General features: G+C 44.7%; 1 protein-coding gene across 1 annotated transcript; it reads left to right on the top strand.

The window, feature by feature from the left end:
- Positions 1 to 207: 207 nt before the first annotated feature.
- LOC135887370 (zinc finger protein 551-like) lies at positions 208 to 9,384 on the top strand. The gene is made up of 5 exons (XM_065415143.1): positions 208 to 241; positions 3,213 to 3,326; positions 3,662 to 3,672; positions 4,291 to 5,075; positions 9,351 to 9,384. Exons 1-5 carry the CDS (start codon positions 208 to 210, stop codon positions 9,382 to 9,384), a joined length of 978 nt encoding a protein of 325 aa, XP_065271215.1.
- Positions 9,385 to 10,925: the final 1,541 nt, after the last annotated feature.

The following is a 10,925-nucleotide window of genomic DNA, read 5'->3' as shown; positions in this document are numbered from 1 at the left end:
GGCTGCTCTGAGCCGGGTGCTGGGAGGATTCTGCTTCTCTGTCCCTCCTCCCCTGTGACTAGGGGGATTTTGGCTGGGGCAGCAGGTTCTGAGTGGGAATTCTTGTTGTTTCAGATGCCGGTGACCTTCGAGGATGTGGCTGTGTATTTCAGCCAGGGGCAGGGGGCTCTGCTGGACCCTTCTCAGAGAGCCCTCTACAGGGATGTCATGCAGGAGAACTACGAGACGGTGACCTCGCTGGGTAAGGGATTCCCGGCCCCTTGGTTATTTGAAGCTGGAGGGATCTGCGTGTCTGACACTGGACACATTCTTCTCTCATCACTCTCCAGTGAGACCAGGGAGTCAAACCCTAAGGCACATACTAAATCATCCCCACCCAACCGCGCTAGCTTGCAAGGTGGAGAAGTCGTGTATTGTCCTGTCTGTGTTGTTTCTTGGTCGCAAACAGAATCCCTCTTCTCCCTTCTCCTTGGGAACAGCTCCAGCCCTGTGGAGGGCTCTGGGTTCTGCAGGTTTAGAAATAAGCAGGGGTTTAACACTAGAGCTGGGTGTGCATCACAGTTCCCCTCAGCTCCCCAGATGTCTTCCTCCCCCAAGGGGGCTCAGTGACCACGTTCCTGTCCTCTTAGATTCCACATTCCCGAGCATAGGGACAGGTTCCGCTCACGGAATGTCCTTTCTGAGAGACGCTCTCAGTCGTCCGCACACCCTGATCTGGTCTGATTTCACTCCCTGCACAAACAACAAGGAGTCTGGTGGCACCTTAAAGACTAACCGATTTATTTGGGCATAAGCTTTCATGGGTAAAAACCTCACTTCTTCAGATGCATAGAGTGAAAGTTACAGATGCAGGCATTATATACTGAAACAGTTTGTCTCTGTCTGAGGGGTTGGAGCAAATTCGGTTGTATCTTAGGACTTTAAAAGTCACTATCATTGAACAAAAAAACTTCAGAAACAGACTTCAAAGAGAAACAGCAGAACTAAAATTCATTTGCAAATTTAACACCATTAATCTGGGCTTGAACAGGGACTGGGAGTGGCTGGCTCATTACAGAAGCAGCTTTTCCTCTCCTGGAATTGACACCTCCTCATCTATTATTGGGAGTGGACTACATCCACCCTGATTGAATTGACCCTGTCAACACTGGTTCTCCACTTGCGAAGTAACTCCCTTCTCTCCGTGTCTCAGTATATAATGAACAAAATGAGCTCAAACTAGCTACGGGAATAAAGGGAAACAAGAAGACTTTTTATCAATACATTAGAAGCAAGAGGAAGACCAAAGACAGGGTAGGCCCACTGCTTAGTGAAGAGGGAGAAACAGTAACAGGAAACTTGGAAATGGCAGAAATGCTTAATGACTTCTTTGTTTCGGTCTTCACCGAGAAGTCTGAAGGAATGCCTAACATAGTGAATGCTAATGGGAAGGGGGTAGGTTTAGCAGATAAAATAAAAAAAGAACAAGTTAAAAATCACTTAGAAAAGTTAGATGCCTGCAAGTCACCAGGGCCTGATGAAATGCATCCTAGAATGCTCAAGGAGCTAATAGAGAAGGTATCTGAGCCTCTAGCTATTATCTTTGGAAAATCATGGGAGACGGGAGAGATTCCAGAAGACTGGAAAAGGGCAAATATAGTGCCCATCTATAAAAAGGGAAATAAAAACAACCCAGGAAACTACAGACCAGTTAGTTTAACTTCTGTGCCAGGGAAGATAATGGAGCAAGTAATTAAGGAAATCATCTGCAAACACTTGGAAGGTGGTAAGGTGATAGTGAATAGCCAGCATGGATTTGTAAAGAACAAATCATGTCAAACCAATCTGATAGCTTTCTTTGATAGGATAACGAGTCTTGTGGATAAGGGAGAAGCTGTGGATGTGGTATACCTAGACTTTAGTAAGGCATTTGATACGGTCTCGCATGATATTCTTATGGAGAAACTAGGCAAATACAATTTAGATGGGGCTACTATAAGGTGGGTGCAAAACTGGCTGGATAACCGTACTCAGAGAGTTGTTATTAATGGTTCCCAATTCTGCTGGAAAGGCGTAACGAGTGGGGTTCCGCAGGGGTCTGTTTTGGGACCGGCTCTGTTCAATATCTTCATTAACGACTTAGATATTGGCATAGAAAGTACGCTTATTAAGTTTGCGGATGATACCAAACTGGGAGGGATTGCAACTGCTTTGGAGGACAGGGTCATAATTCAAAATGATCTGGACAAATTGGAGAAATGGTCTGAGTTAAACAGGATGAAGTTTAACAAAGACAAATGCAAACTGCTCCACTTAGGAAGAAAAAATCAGTTTCACACATACAGAATGGGAAGAGACTGTCTAGGAAGGAGTACGGCAGAAAGGGATCTAGGGGTTATAGTGGACCACAAGCTAAATATGAGTCAACAGTGTGATGCTGTTGCAAAAAAAGCAAACATGATTCCGGGATGTATTAACAGGTGTGTTGTGAGCAAGACACGAGAAGTCATTCTTCCGCTCTACTCTGCTCTGGTTAGGCCTCAGTTGGAGTATTGTGTCCAGTTTTGGGCACCGCATTTCAAGAAAGATGTGGAGAAATTGGAAAGGGTCCAGAGAAGAGCAACAAGAATGATTAAAGGTCTTGTGAACATGACCTATGAAGGAAGGCTGAAAGAACTGGGTTTGTTTAGTTTGGAAAAGAGAAGACTGAGAGGGGACATGATAGCAGTTTTCAGGTATCTAAAAGGGTGTCATAAGGAGGAGGGAGAAAACTTGTTCACCTTAGCCTCTAAGGATAGAACAAGAAGCAATGGGCTTAAACTGCAGCAAGGGAGGTCTAGGTTGGACATTAGGAAAAAGTTCCTAACTGTCAGGGTGGTTAAACACTGGAATAAATTGCCTAGGGAGGTTGTGGAATCTCCATCTCTGGAGATATTTAAGAGTAGGTTAGATAAATGTCTATCAGGGATGGTCTAGACAGTATTTGGTCCTGCCATGCGGGCAGGGGACTGGACTCGATGACCTCTCGAGGTCCCTTCCAGTCCTAGAATCTATGAATCTATAATGCCTGCATCTGTAACTTTCACTCTATGCATCTGAAGAAGTGAGGTTTTTCCCCACGAAAGCTTATGCCCAAATAAATCTGTTAGTCTTTAAGGTGCCACCAGACTCCTTGTTGTTTTTGTACATACAGACTAACACGGCTATCCCCTGATACTTGACTCCCTGCACAGGATTCCCCATTCCCAAACCTGACCTGATCACTCAGCTGGAACAAGGGAAAGAGCCGTGGGTACCCGATCTCCAGGCCTGTGAGGGAAGAGAGATCCCAAGAGGCGCCCACACAGGTGAGGACTGACACACAAACCATCTGGTGAATGAAGGAAAAAGTTGAGAATCCCAAAAATGAGGTATCAGTAAGTGCCCTCAGTTCCTTCCTCATCTCATCCAGGGCAGGGTTGCAGGCAGCAGATATCACTGATATCGCTTTGAATGTGTCCTGTTAACTGCAGGAGTTTCCTTCCCTACTTTCCTTCTCTGTAAAAGTTTGGGTGGGATGTGGAGGCAGAATCCAATTGCTCTGTCTGTGCAGCTTTAGTATGGTGGGTTTTCCCTTGGTGCTATTCCTCTTGATTTCTCCTCAGCACAATGACTCCTGTCTGAATTGTCTCTCTCCCAGCAGGTTACAAGAGAGTGAGTGAGAATAAGGATGGGAATCAACAGCAGGAAGTTTCTGGGCATGGGGAACCACAGGGGACCTTTGTGGGAAGAGCTGAAGAGAAATTTTCCCAGTGCTTGGAACAGGGAGAAGCCTGGGGAAATTGGCAGAGGTCAAAGAGTCTGCTGGGAAAGCCCTTAAGGGAGCAAATGGATGAATTTGTTATATATGGGGAAGGACACAGGAATCCCACAGCCAGGGAGACAACCCCCAAGGAAGACAAACGCTATGAATACCTCAGTTCTGTTACGCTTCAGGCAATAAATACTGGAGAGAAAACACTTCAATGGTTGGACTGTGGGGAAAACTTCAATAAGTGCTCAGATCTTGCTAACCATGGGAGAAGCCACCTGGGAGACAGATCCTCTCAGTACCTGGAGGGCAGGAATTGTTTGATTTGGAAGTCAGCGCTGATTACACATCAGAAAATCCACACAGGGGACAGACCACATCAGTGCTTAGACTGTGGGAAAAGTTTCACCTGGAGATCAGCCCTTGTTAGACATCAGGCAATCCACACCGGAGAGAGACCCCATAAGTGCTTGGACTGTGGGAAAAGTTTCCTATGGAGGTCAGCCCTCGTTAATCATCAGGCAGTCCACACAGGAGAGAGACCCCACAAGTGCTTAGACTGTGGAAAAAGTTTCACATGGAGATCAGTCCTTGTTAGACATCTGGCAATCCACACCGGAGAGAGACCCCATAAGTGCTTGGACTGTGGGAAAAGTTTCATACGGAGGTCAGCCCTTGTTAAACATCAGGCAATCCACACCGGAGAGAGACCCCATAAGTGCTTGGACTGTGCGAAAAGTTTCATACGGAGGTCAGCCCTTGTTAAACATCAGGCAATCCACACCGGAGAGAGACCCCATAAGTGCTTGGACTGTGGGAAAAGTTTCATACGGAGGTCAGCCCTTGTTAAACATCTGGCAATCCACACCGGAGAGAGACCCCATAAGTGCTTGGACTGTGGGAAAAGTTTCATACGGAGGTCAGCCCTTGTTAATCATCAGAGAATCCACACAGGAGAGAGACCCCATAAGTGCTTAGATTGTGGAAAAAGTTTCCTGCAGAGATCACACCTTCTTATACATCAGAGAATCCACACAGGAGAGAGAACCCACAAGTGCTTGGATTGTGGGAAAAGTTTCATACAGAGGTCAAGTCTTCTAATACATCAGGCAGTCCACACAGGAGAGAGAACTCACAAGTGCTTAGACTGTGGGAAAAGTTTCACATGGAGATCAGTCCTTGTTAGACATCTGGCAATCCACACCGGAGAGAGACCCCATAAATGCTTGGACTGTGGGAAAAGTTTCATACAGAGGTCAAGTCTTCTAATACATCAGAGAATACACACAGGAGAGAGACCCCATAAGTGCTTGGATTGTGGGAAAAGTTTCCTACAGAGATCACACCTTCTTATGCATCAGACAATCCACACCGGAGAGGGACATAAGTGCTTAGACTGTGGGAAAAGTTTCCTATGGAGGTCAGCCCTTGTTAATCATCAGAGAATACACACAGGAGAGAGACCCCATAAGTGCTTGGATTGTGGGAAAAGTTTCCTACAGAGATCACACCTTCTTATGCATCAGACAATCCACACCGGAGAGGGACATAAGTGCTTAGACTGTGGGAAAAGTTTCCTATGGAGGTCAAGTCTTCTAATACATCAGAGAATCCACACAGGAGAGAGACCCCATAAGTGCTTGGATTGTGGGAAAAGTTTCCTATCGAGGTCAGCCCTCGTTAATCATCAGAGAATCCACACAGGAGAGAGACCCCATAAGTGCTTGGATTGTGGGAAAACTTTCCTATCGAGGTCAGCCCTCGTTAAGCATCAGAGAATCCACACAGGAGAGAGACCCCATAAGTGCTTGGATTGTGGGAAAAGTTTCATAGAGAGGTCAGACCTTATTAGACATCAGGCACTCCACACCGGAGAGAGACCCCATAAGTGCTTGGACTGTGGGAAAAGTTTCATACAGAGATCACACCTTCTTATGCATCAGAAAATCCACACCGGAGAGGGACATAAGTGCTTAGACTGTGGGAAAAGTTTCCTATGGAGGTCAGCCCTCGTTAATCATCAGAGAATCCACACAGGAGAGAGACCCCATAAGTGCTTGGATTGTGGGAAAAGTTTCATACAGAGGTCCGACCTTGTTAAACATCAGGCAATCCACACCGGAGAGAGACCCCATAAGTGCTTGGACTGTGGGAAAAGTTTCATAAAGAGGTCAAGTCTTCTAATACATCAGAGAATACACACAGGAGAGAGACCCCATAAGTGCTTGGATTGTGGGAAAAGTTTCCTATCGAGGTCAGCCCTCGTTAATCATCAGAGAATCCACACAGGAGAGAGACCCCATAAGTGTTTGGATTGTGGGAAAAGTTTCCTATCGAGGTCAGCCCTCGTTAATCATCAGAGAATCCACACAGGAGAGAGACCCCATAAGTGTTTGGATTGTGGGAAAAGTTTCCTATCGAGGTCAATCCTCGTTAATCATCAGAGGTTCCACACAGGAGAGAGACCCCATAAGTGCTTGGATTGTGGGAAAAGTTTCATACAGAGGTCCGACCTTGTTAAACATCAGGCAATCCACACGGGAGAGAGACCCCACAATTGCTTAGACTGTGGGAAAAGTTTCAGATTGAGGTCAGCGTTTGTTAAACATCAAGCAATCCATAAAAGAGGGAGACCATAAGACTCTGGGAAAGGTTTCAGAAACAGATCAGCCCTTCTAAACATCAGGCAATCCACGCACGAGAGGGACCCCCACAAGTGCATAAACTATAGATAAATGTTTCAAATAGATGTCATCCCTTGTTATACATCAGAGAATCCACACAGAGGAGTGACCCCATAACTGTTTAGCCTGTGAAAGATGTTTTAAATGGAGGTCAAAACTTATTCCAAATTGGGCAATCCACACAGGAGAGTGACCCCATAAGTGTTTGGACCATGTGAAAAGTTTCACAGAAAGATCAAATCTTATAACACTCAGAGGATCCACACAGGTGAGAGACCCCATCAGAGTTCAGACTGGAAAAAGTTTCCTACATAGGTCAGACTTTGTTAAAAATCAGCTAATCCACACAGACCTTGCTAAAAATCAGGCAGTCCACACAGGAGGGAGCCCCCAGAAGTGCTTGGACTGTGGGAAAAGTTATACAGAGAGATCACACCTCATTAAACATTGGAGAATTCACACACGATCTAAACTTCTGTGGCACCTGGCTCGAAAGAGTTAAGAACCTTGCATGCTAATTGACCAGCTCCAACCTTTTGAAACATGTTAGAAATGTGTGTAAATATATTTGGGGCCATTCCAAGAAACAGAGCCTAGAACTTTGAAATGTAATCTGGTGTTGTTAAAAAATTGGAAGAAGATAGTAGTGCTGTTGATTAATTGCAGTTAAGTCGCGTGATTAACTCAAAAAAATTCATTGTGATTAGAAAAATTAATCTCGATGAATCACATTGTTAAACAATCGAATACCAATTGGAATTTGTTAAATGTTTTTGGATGTTTTTCTACGTTTTCATATATATTGATTTCCATCACAACAAAGAAGAGAAAGTGTACAGTGTTCATTTGATATTATTTTTTATTACAAATATTTGTACTGTAAACATGCAAAACAGAAGTAGTATTTTTCAGTTCACCTCATACAGGTACTGTAGAGCAATCTCTTTATCAGGAAAGTGTAACTTTAGAAACATCGATTATTTTAATGCTATAAGTGCACTCAAAAATAAAGCAATTAAAAACCGTATGGCCTAGAAGTCAACTCAGTGCTACTTCTTTCTCTGCCACTCGCTATGACAAACAAGTTTGTTTACATTTACGAGAGAGAATGCTGCTTTGCTTCTAATTTATGATGTCACCCGAAAGTGTGAGAAGGTGTTTGCATGGCACGTTTGTAGCTGGCAATACAAGGTATTTATGTGCAAGATATGCTAAACAGGCATATGTCCCTTCGTGCTTTGGCCACCATTCCAGTGGACATGCTTCCATGCTGACGATGCTCATTTTTAAAAAAAATGCATTAATTCAATTTGTGACTGAACTCCTTGAAGGAGAATTGTATGTCCCCTGTTCTGTTTTACAAACCTTCTGCTGGTGGCATCTGACTCAGTTGATGAAAATGAGCATGTGTCGGTCTGGTCTGCTTTGGATTGTTATCGATTAGAACCTGTTATTAGCATGGATGCATGTCCTCTGGAATGGTGGTTGAAGCAGGAAGGGACCTATGACTTTTTAGAGCATCGGGCACATAAATATCTTGTGACGCTGGCTGCAGTAGTGCAACGAGAATGCCTGTTCTCACTTTCAGGTGACATTGTGAACAAGAAGCGGGCAGCATTATCTCCTGCAAATTGTAACCAAACTTGTTTTTCTGAGTGATTGGCTGAACAAGAAGTAGGACTGAGTGGAGTTGTAGGCTCTAAAGTTTTACATTGTTTTCTTTTTGAATGCAGGTAGAATTTTGTACAAAATTCTACATTAGTAAGTTCAACTTTCATGATAAAGAGATTGGACTAAAGTAATTACGGTTGGTGAATTGAAAAATACAATTTCTTTTGTTTTTTACAGTGCAAGTATTTGTAATAAAAATATCAAGTGCTCACTGTACACTTTGTATTGTGTAAAAAGAACAAGGAGTCCTTGTGGCACCTTAGAGACTAACAAATTTATTTGGGCATAAGCTTTCGTGGGCTATAACCCACTTCATCAGATGCATGGAGTGTATTCTGTGTTGCAATTGAAATCAGAATGTTTGGAAATATCTACAACATCCAAAATATTTAAATAAATGGTATTCTATTATTGTTTAACAGCGCGATTAATCACGATTCATTTTTTTTAATCGCTTGACAGCCCTAGAATATAGTAATTGTAGTAGTCTCTGTTTACCTATATCTTGTTACAGAATAACAGTGTAACCAAAGGGTTCCTGCCTAGGACTGTATTTTGTTAATTCAGAAGTTAAAAGGAAATATTAACATTTAAATGATACTTGGGTGTAATAATGTCCTTATGTATATATCTTTTTAAAGTTTGTGGTAAACTGTCTATGTCCAAACTAGTTGAAATAAGGCAATCTGGGGCTGTTAGATCGGAACAACTTCCTATCACCTCCAGAGAAAGGGAAGAGCCTAGAAGATGTAAAAGGAATTTTAATTTGATAGCTTTCTGTCTGGTAAGAACTCACTTAGCAATAGACACAGCTGGGAAACCCTTATGTATTTACAGCTGTAGTTCTGAAAACCTCACTTCTGTATTGTTTTGTCATTCTAGTTACCACTTTGCTGTGTTTATTTGCATGGTCTCTGTCTGGTTCTGTGATTCTTTCTGTCTGCTGTATAATTAATTTGGCTGGGTGTAAACTAATTAAGGTGGTGGGATATAATTGGCTAACTAATCATGTTACAATCAGGATTGGTTAAGTAAAATTTAGGAGACTGATTGGTTAAGGTATAGCTAAGAATATTATATATAAATTAGGGGCATACAGGAAGTAAGTTCGGATTCGAAAATAAGGAAAAGGAACTTGGGTTTAAGCTTGCTGGAAGGTCACCCTAATAAACATTGACTTGTTTGCACCTCCGGACTTTGGGTATTGCTGCTCTCTGTTTATGCAGGAAGGACGGGATAAGCGAAAGGGTGAAGGAATGAGCCCCCTAACATCTTGGTGCCGTGACTCAGATGCATCGCACTGGATATGTGAGTGGCAGCCTGTAAGTCCCCCTCCTCAACAGTCCTCGCAGCTGCTTGGAGGGGGTATGACGAACTCTCGTGATGGTAGTTGCGGGTTCTGGCCAGCTGGGATAATGGATTTTTTGAACAAATGGATAAGCAAGAATCAGGGCCCATAGCAGGTGCAGGGGTCTACCTGGGATGAGTTTGAGAAGGAGATGGGGGCGGTTTTGGGAGACCCCAAGGGAAAGGAGTGTAGGAAAAAGGGAATGGTATTACAAGGTTTGTGTGCTGGGATGGCATATTGGGTAAAAAGGGAAGCCGATCTCCTCAAACACATTAAGGCTTTGGAGGGGATTGTGGAACAGCAATGGATTTTAACAGAAAAATCCGTGTTAGCGGCAGAGGTACCGGATTTGAAAGCACGGGATGCTGCACGGATAAAGGAGTCTTGTGAGGCAATCCGGAGAGAGAGAGAGAGAGAGGAACTGCTGGGAAGAGTAGGAGACTTAGAGGAGGAATCGTATCAATGTAAACATTGGGGCAATGGACTTGGAGACCCCAAACCATCCACCCCACTAATGGAGCTGATGGAAACACCTCCACCACCCTACCCTGAAAAAACACTGTACCCACCACTGCCAGTGGACGTTGTAAGCCGGCGATCCACTGTTACAGCCGCCGCGAGAGAGGCTACCCGGGAGGACCTGCAGGAGGCAGGAATAGTGTCCCCGGTTGCAGGGTGAGGGGACCATGCCCCACAAGAAGTAGAACAGGCAGAAATCCGCCCCTTTTCCCTGAAGGACCGGGAGACATTACTGGGCCGTTTGGGAAAAGTACCCTGGGAGGATTGGGATCAGTTTGTGCTGTGGCTAGTGGAAGTAGGCAGGGAAATGGAGGATCTAACTCGTGAGGATCAGGTGATCATATGGCATAGTCTTTTGGGACGGGGCACCTTAGGAATCGATGTGGCAGGACTGGCACACCCATTTCTAATCCCCGGACAGGTGGCAAAACAGTTGTTTGGGGTGTACTCTCATACTGCGGGGATGAATAAGATGAAGCGAATCCCTGGGGAAACAGGGCGGGATACACTTAATTGCATACAGTCATGGGCACGGTGCTGGGTGTATCCCCAGGACGGTCCATGGGGGATACCCCAGACAGGGGCACCACGTCCTGGTGGGGGTGTAGAGCATGGTAGGGGTGTGGAATTGCTGGAGAAATAGTTGGAGCTGAACGATCTGCAGTTTGGGGCATTTAAGGTTGCAGCATCCTGAACTTGCTCCCAATCAGCTACCCCAGTTTCTGGAACAGGCAGATGTGTGGAGGCAGATGCATCGGGGGGAGAGCCAGTCCATGTTGTTATTGCAGGGGATCAGTACAAGGTGGAAAGCGGTGGATCAGCCTGGAGGGGAGGAGGGAGAGGGAGAGGCCGTAGCTTTGGGGCGGGGGGGGGTAGTCAGGGATGAGCGGGCAATTATAGAGCAAAGTTCCAGAGACTGCAAGCTCAACTGACT

Source organism: Emys orbicularis, chromosome 13, assembly GCF_028017835.1.
Source record: "Emys orbicularis isolate rEmyOrb1 chromosome 13, rEmyOrb1.hap1, whole genome shotgun sequence".
Lineage (NCBI taxonomy): Eukaryota > Metazoa > Chordata > Testudines > Emydidae > Emys > Emys orbicularis.
Note: the sequence above shows the minus strand (reverse complement) of the source record. Positions and strands in the feature narration are given on the sequence as shown.

Excerpts from the sequence above, each read along its gene's own strand:
- LOC135887370 (XM_065415143.1), top strand. The coding sequence starts at position 208 with ATGCAGGAGAACTACGAGACGGTGACCTCGCTGG. Across the intron at positions 242-3,212 it reads CGAGACGGTGACCTCGCTGG|GATTCCCCATTCCCAAACCT; the intron begins GTAAGGGATTCC and ends CTCCCTGCACAG. Across the intron at positions 5,076-9,350 it reads ACAGGAGAGAGACCCCATAA|GAAGGACGGGATAAGCGAAA; the intron begins GTGCTTGGATTG and ends CTGTTTATGCAG.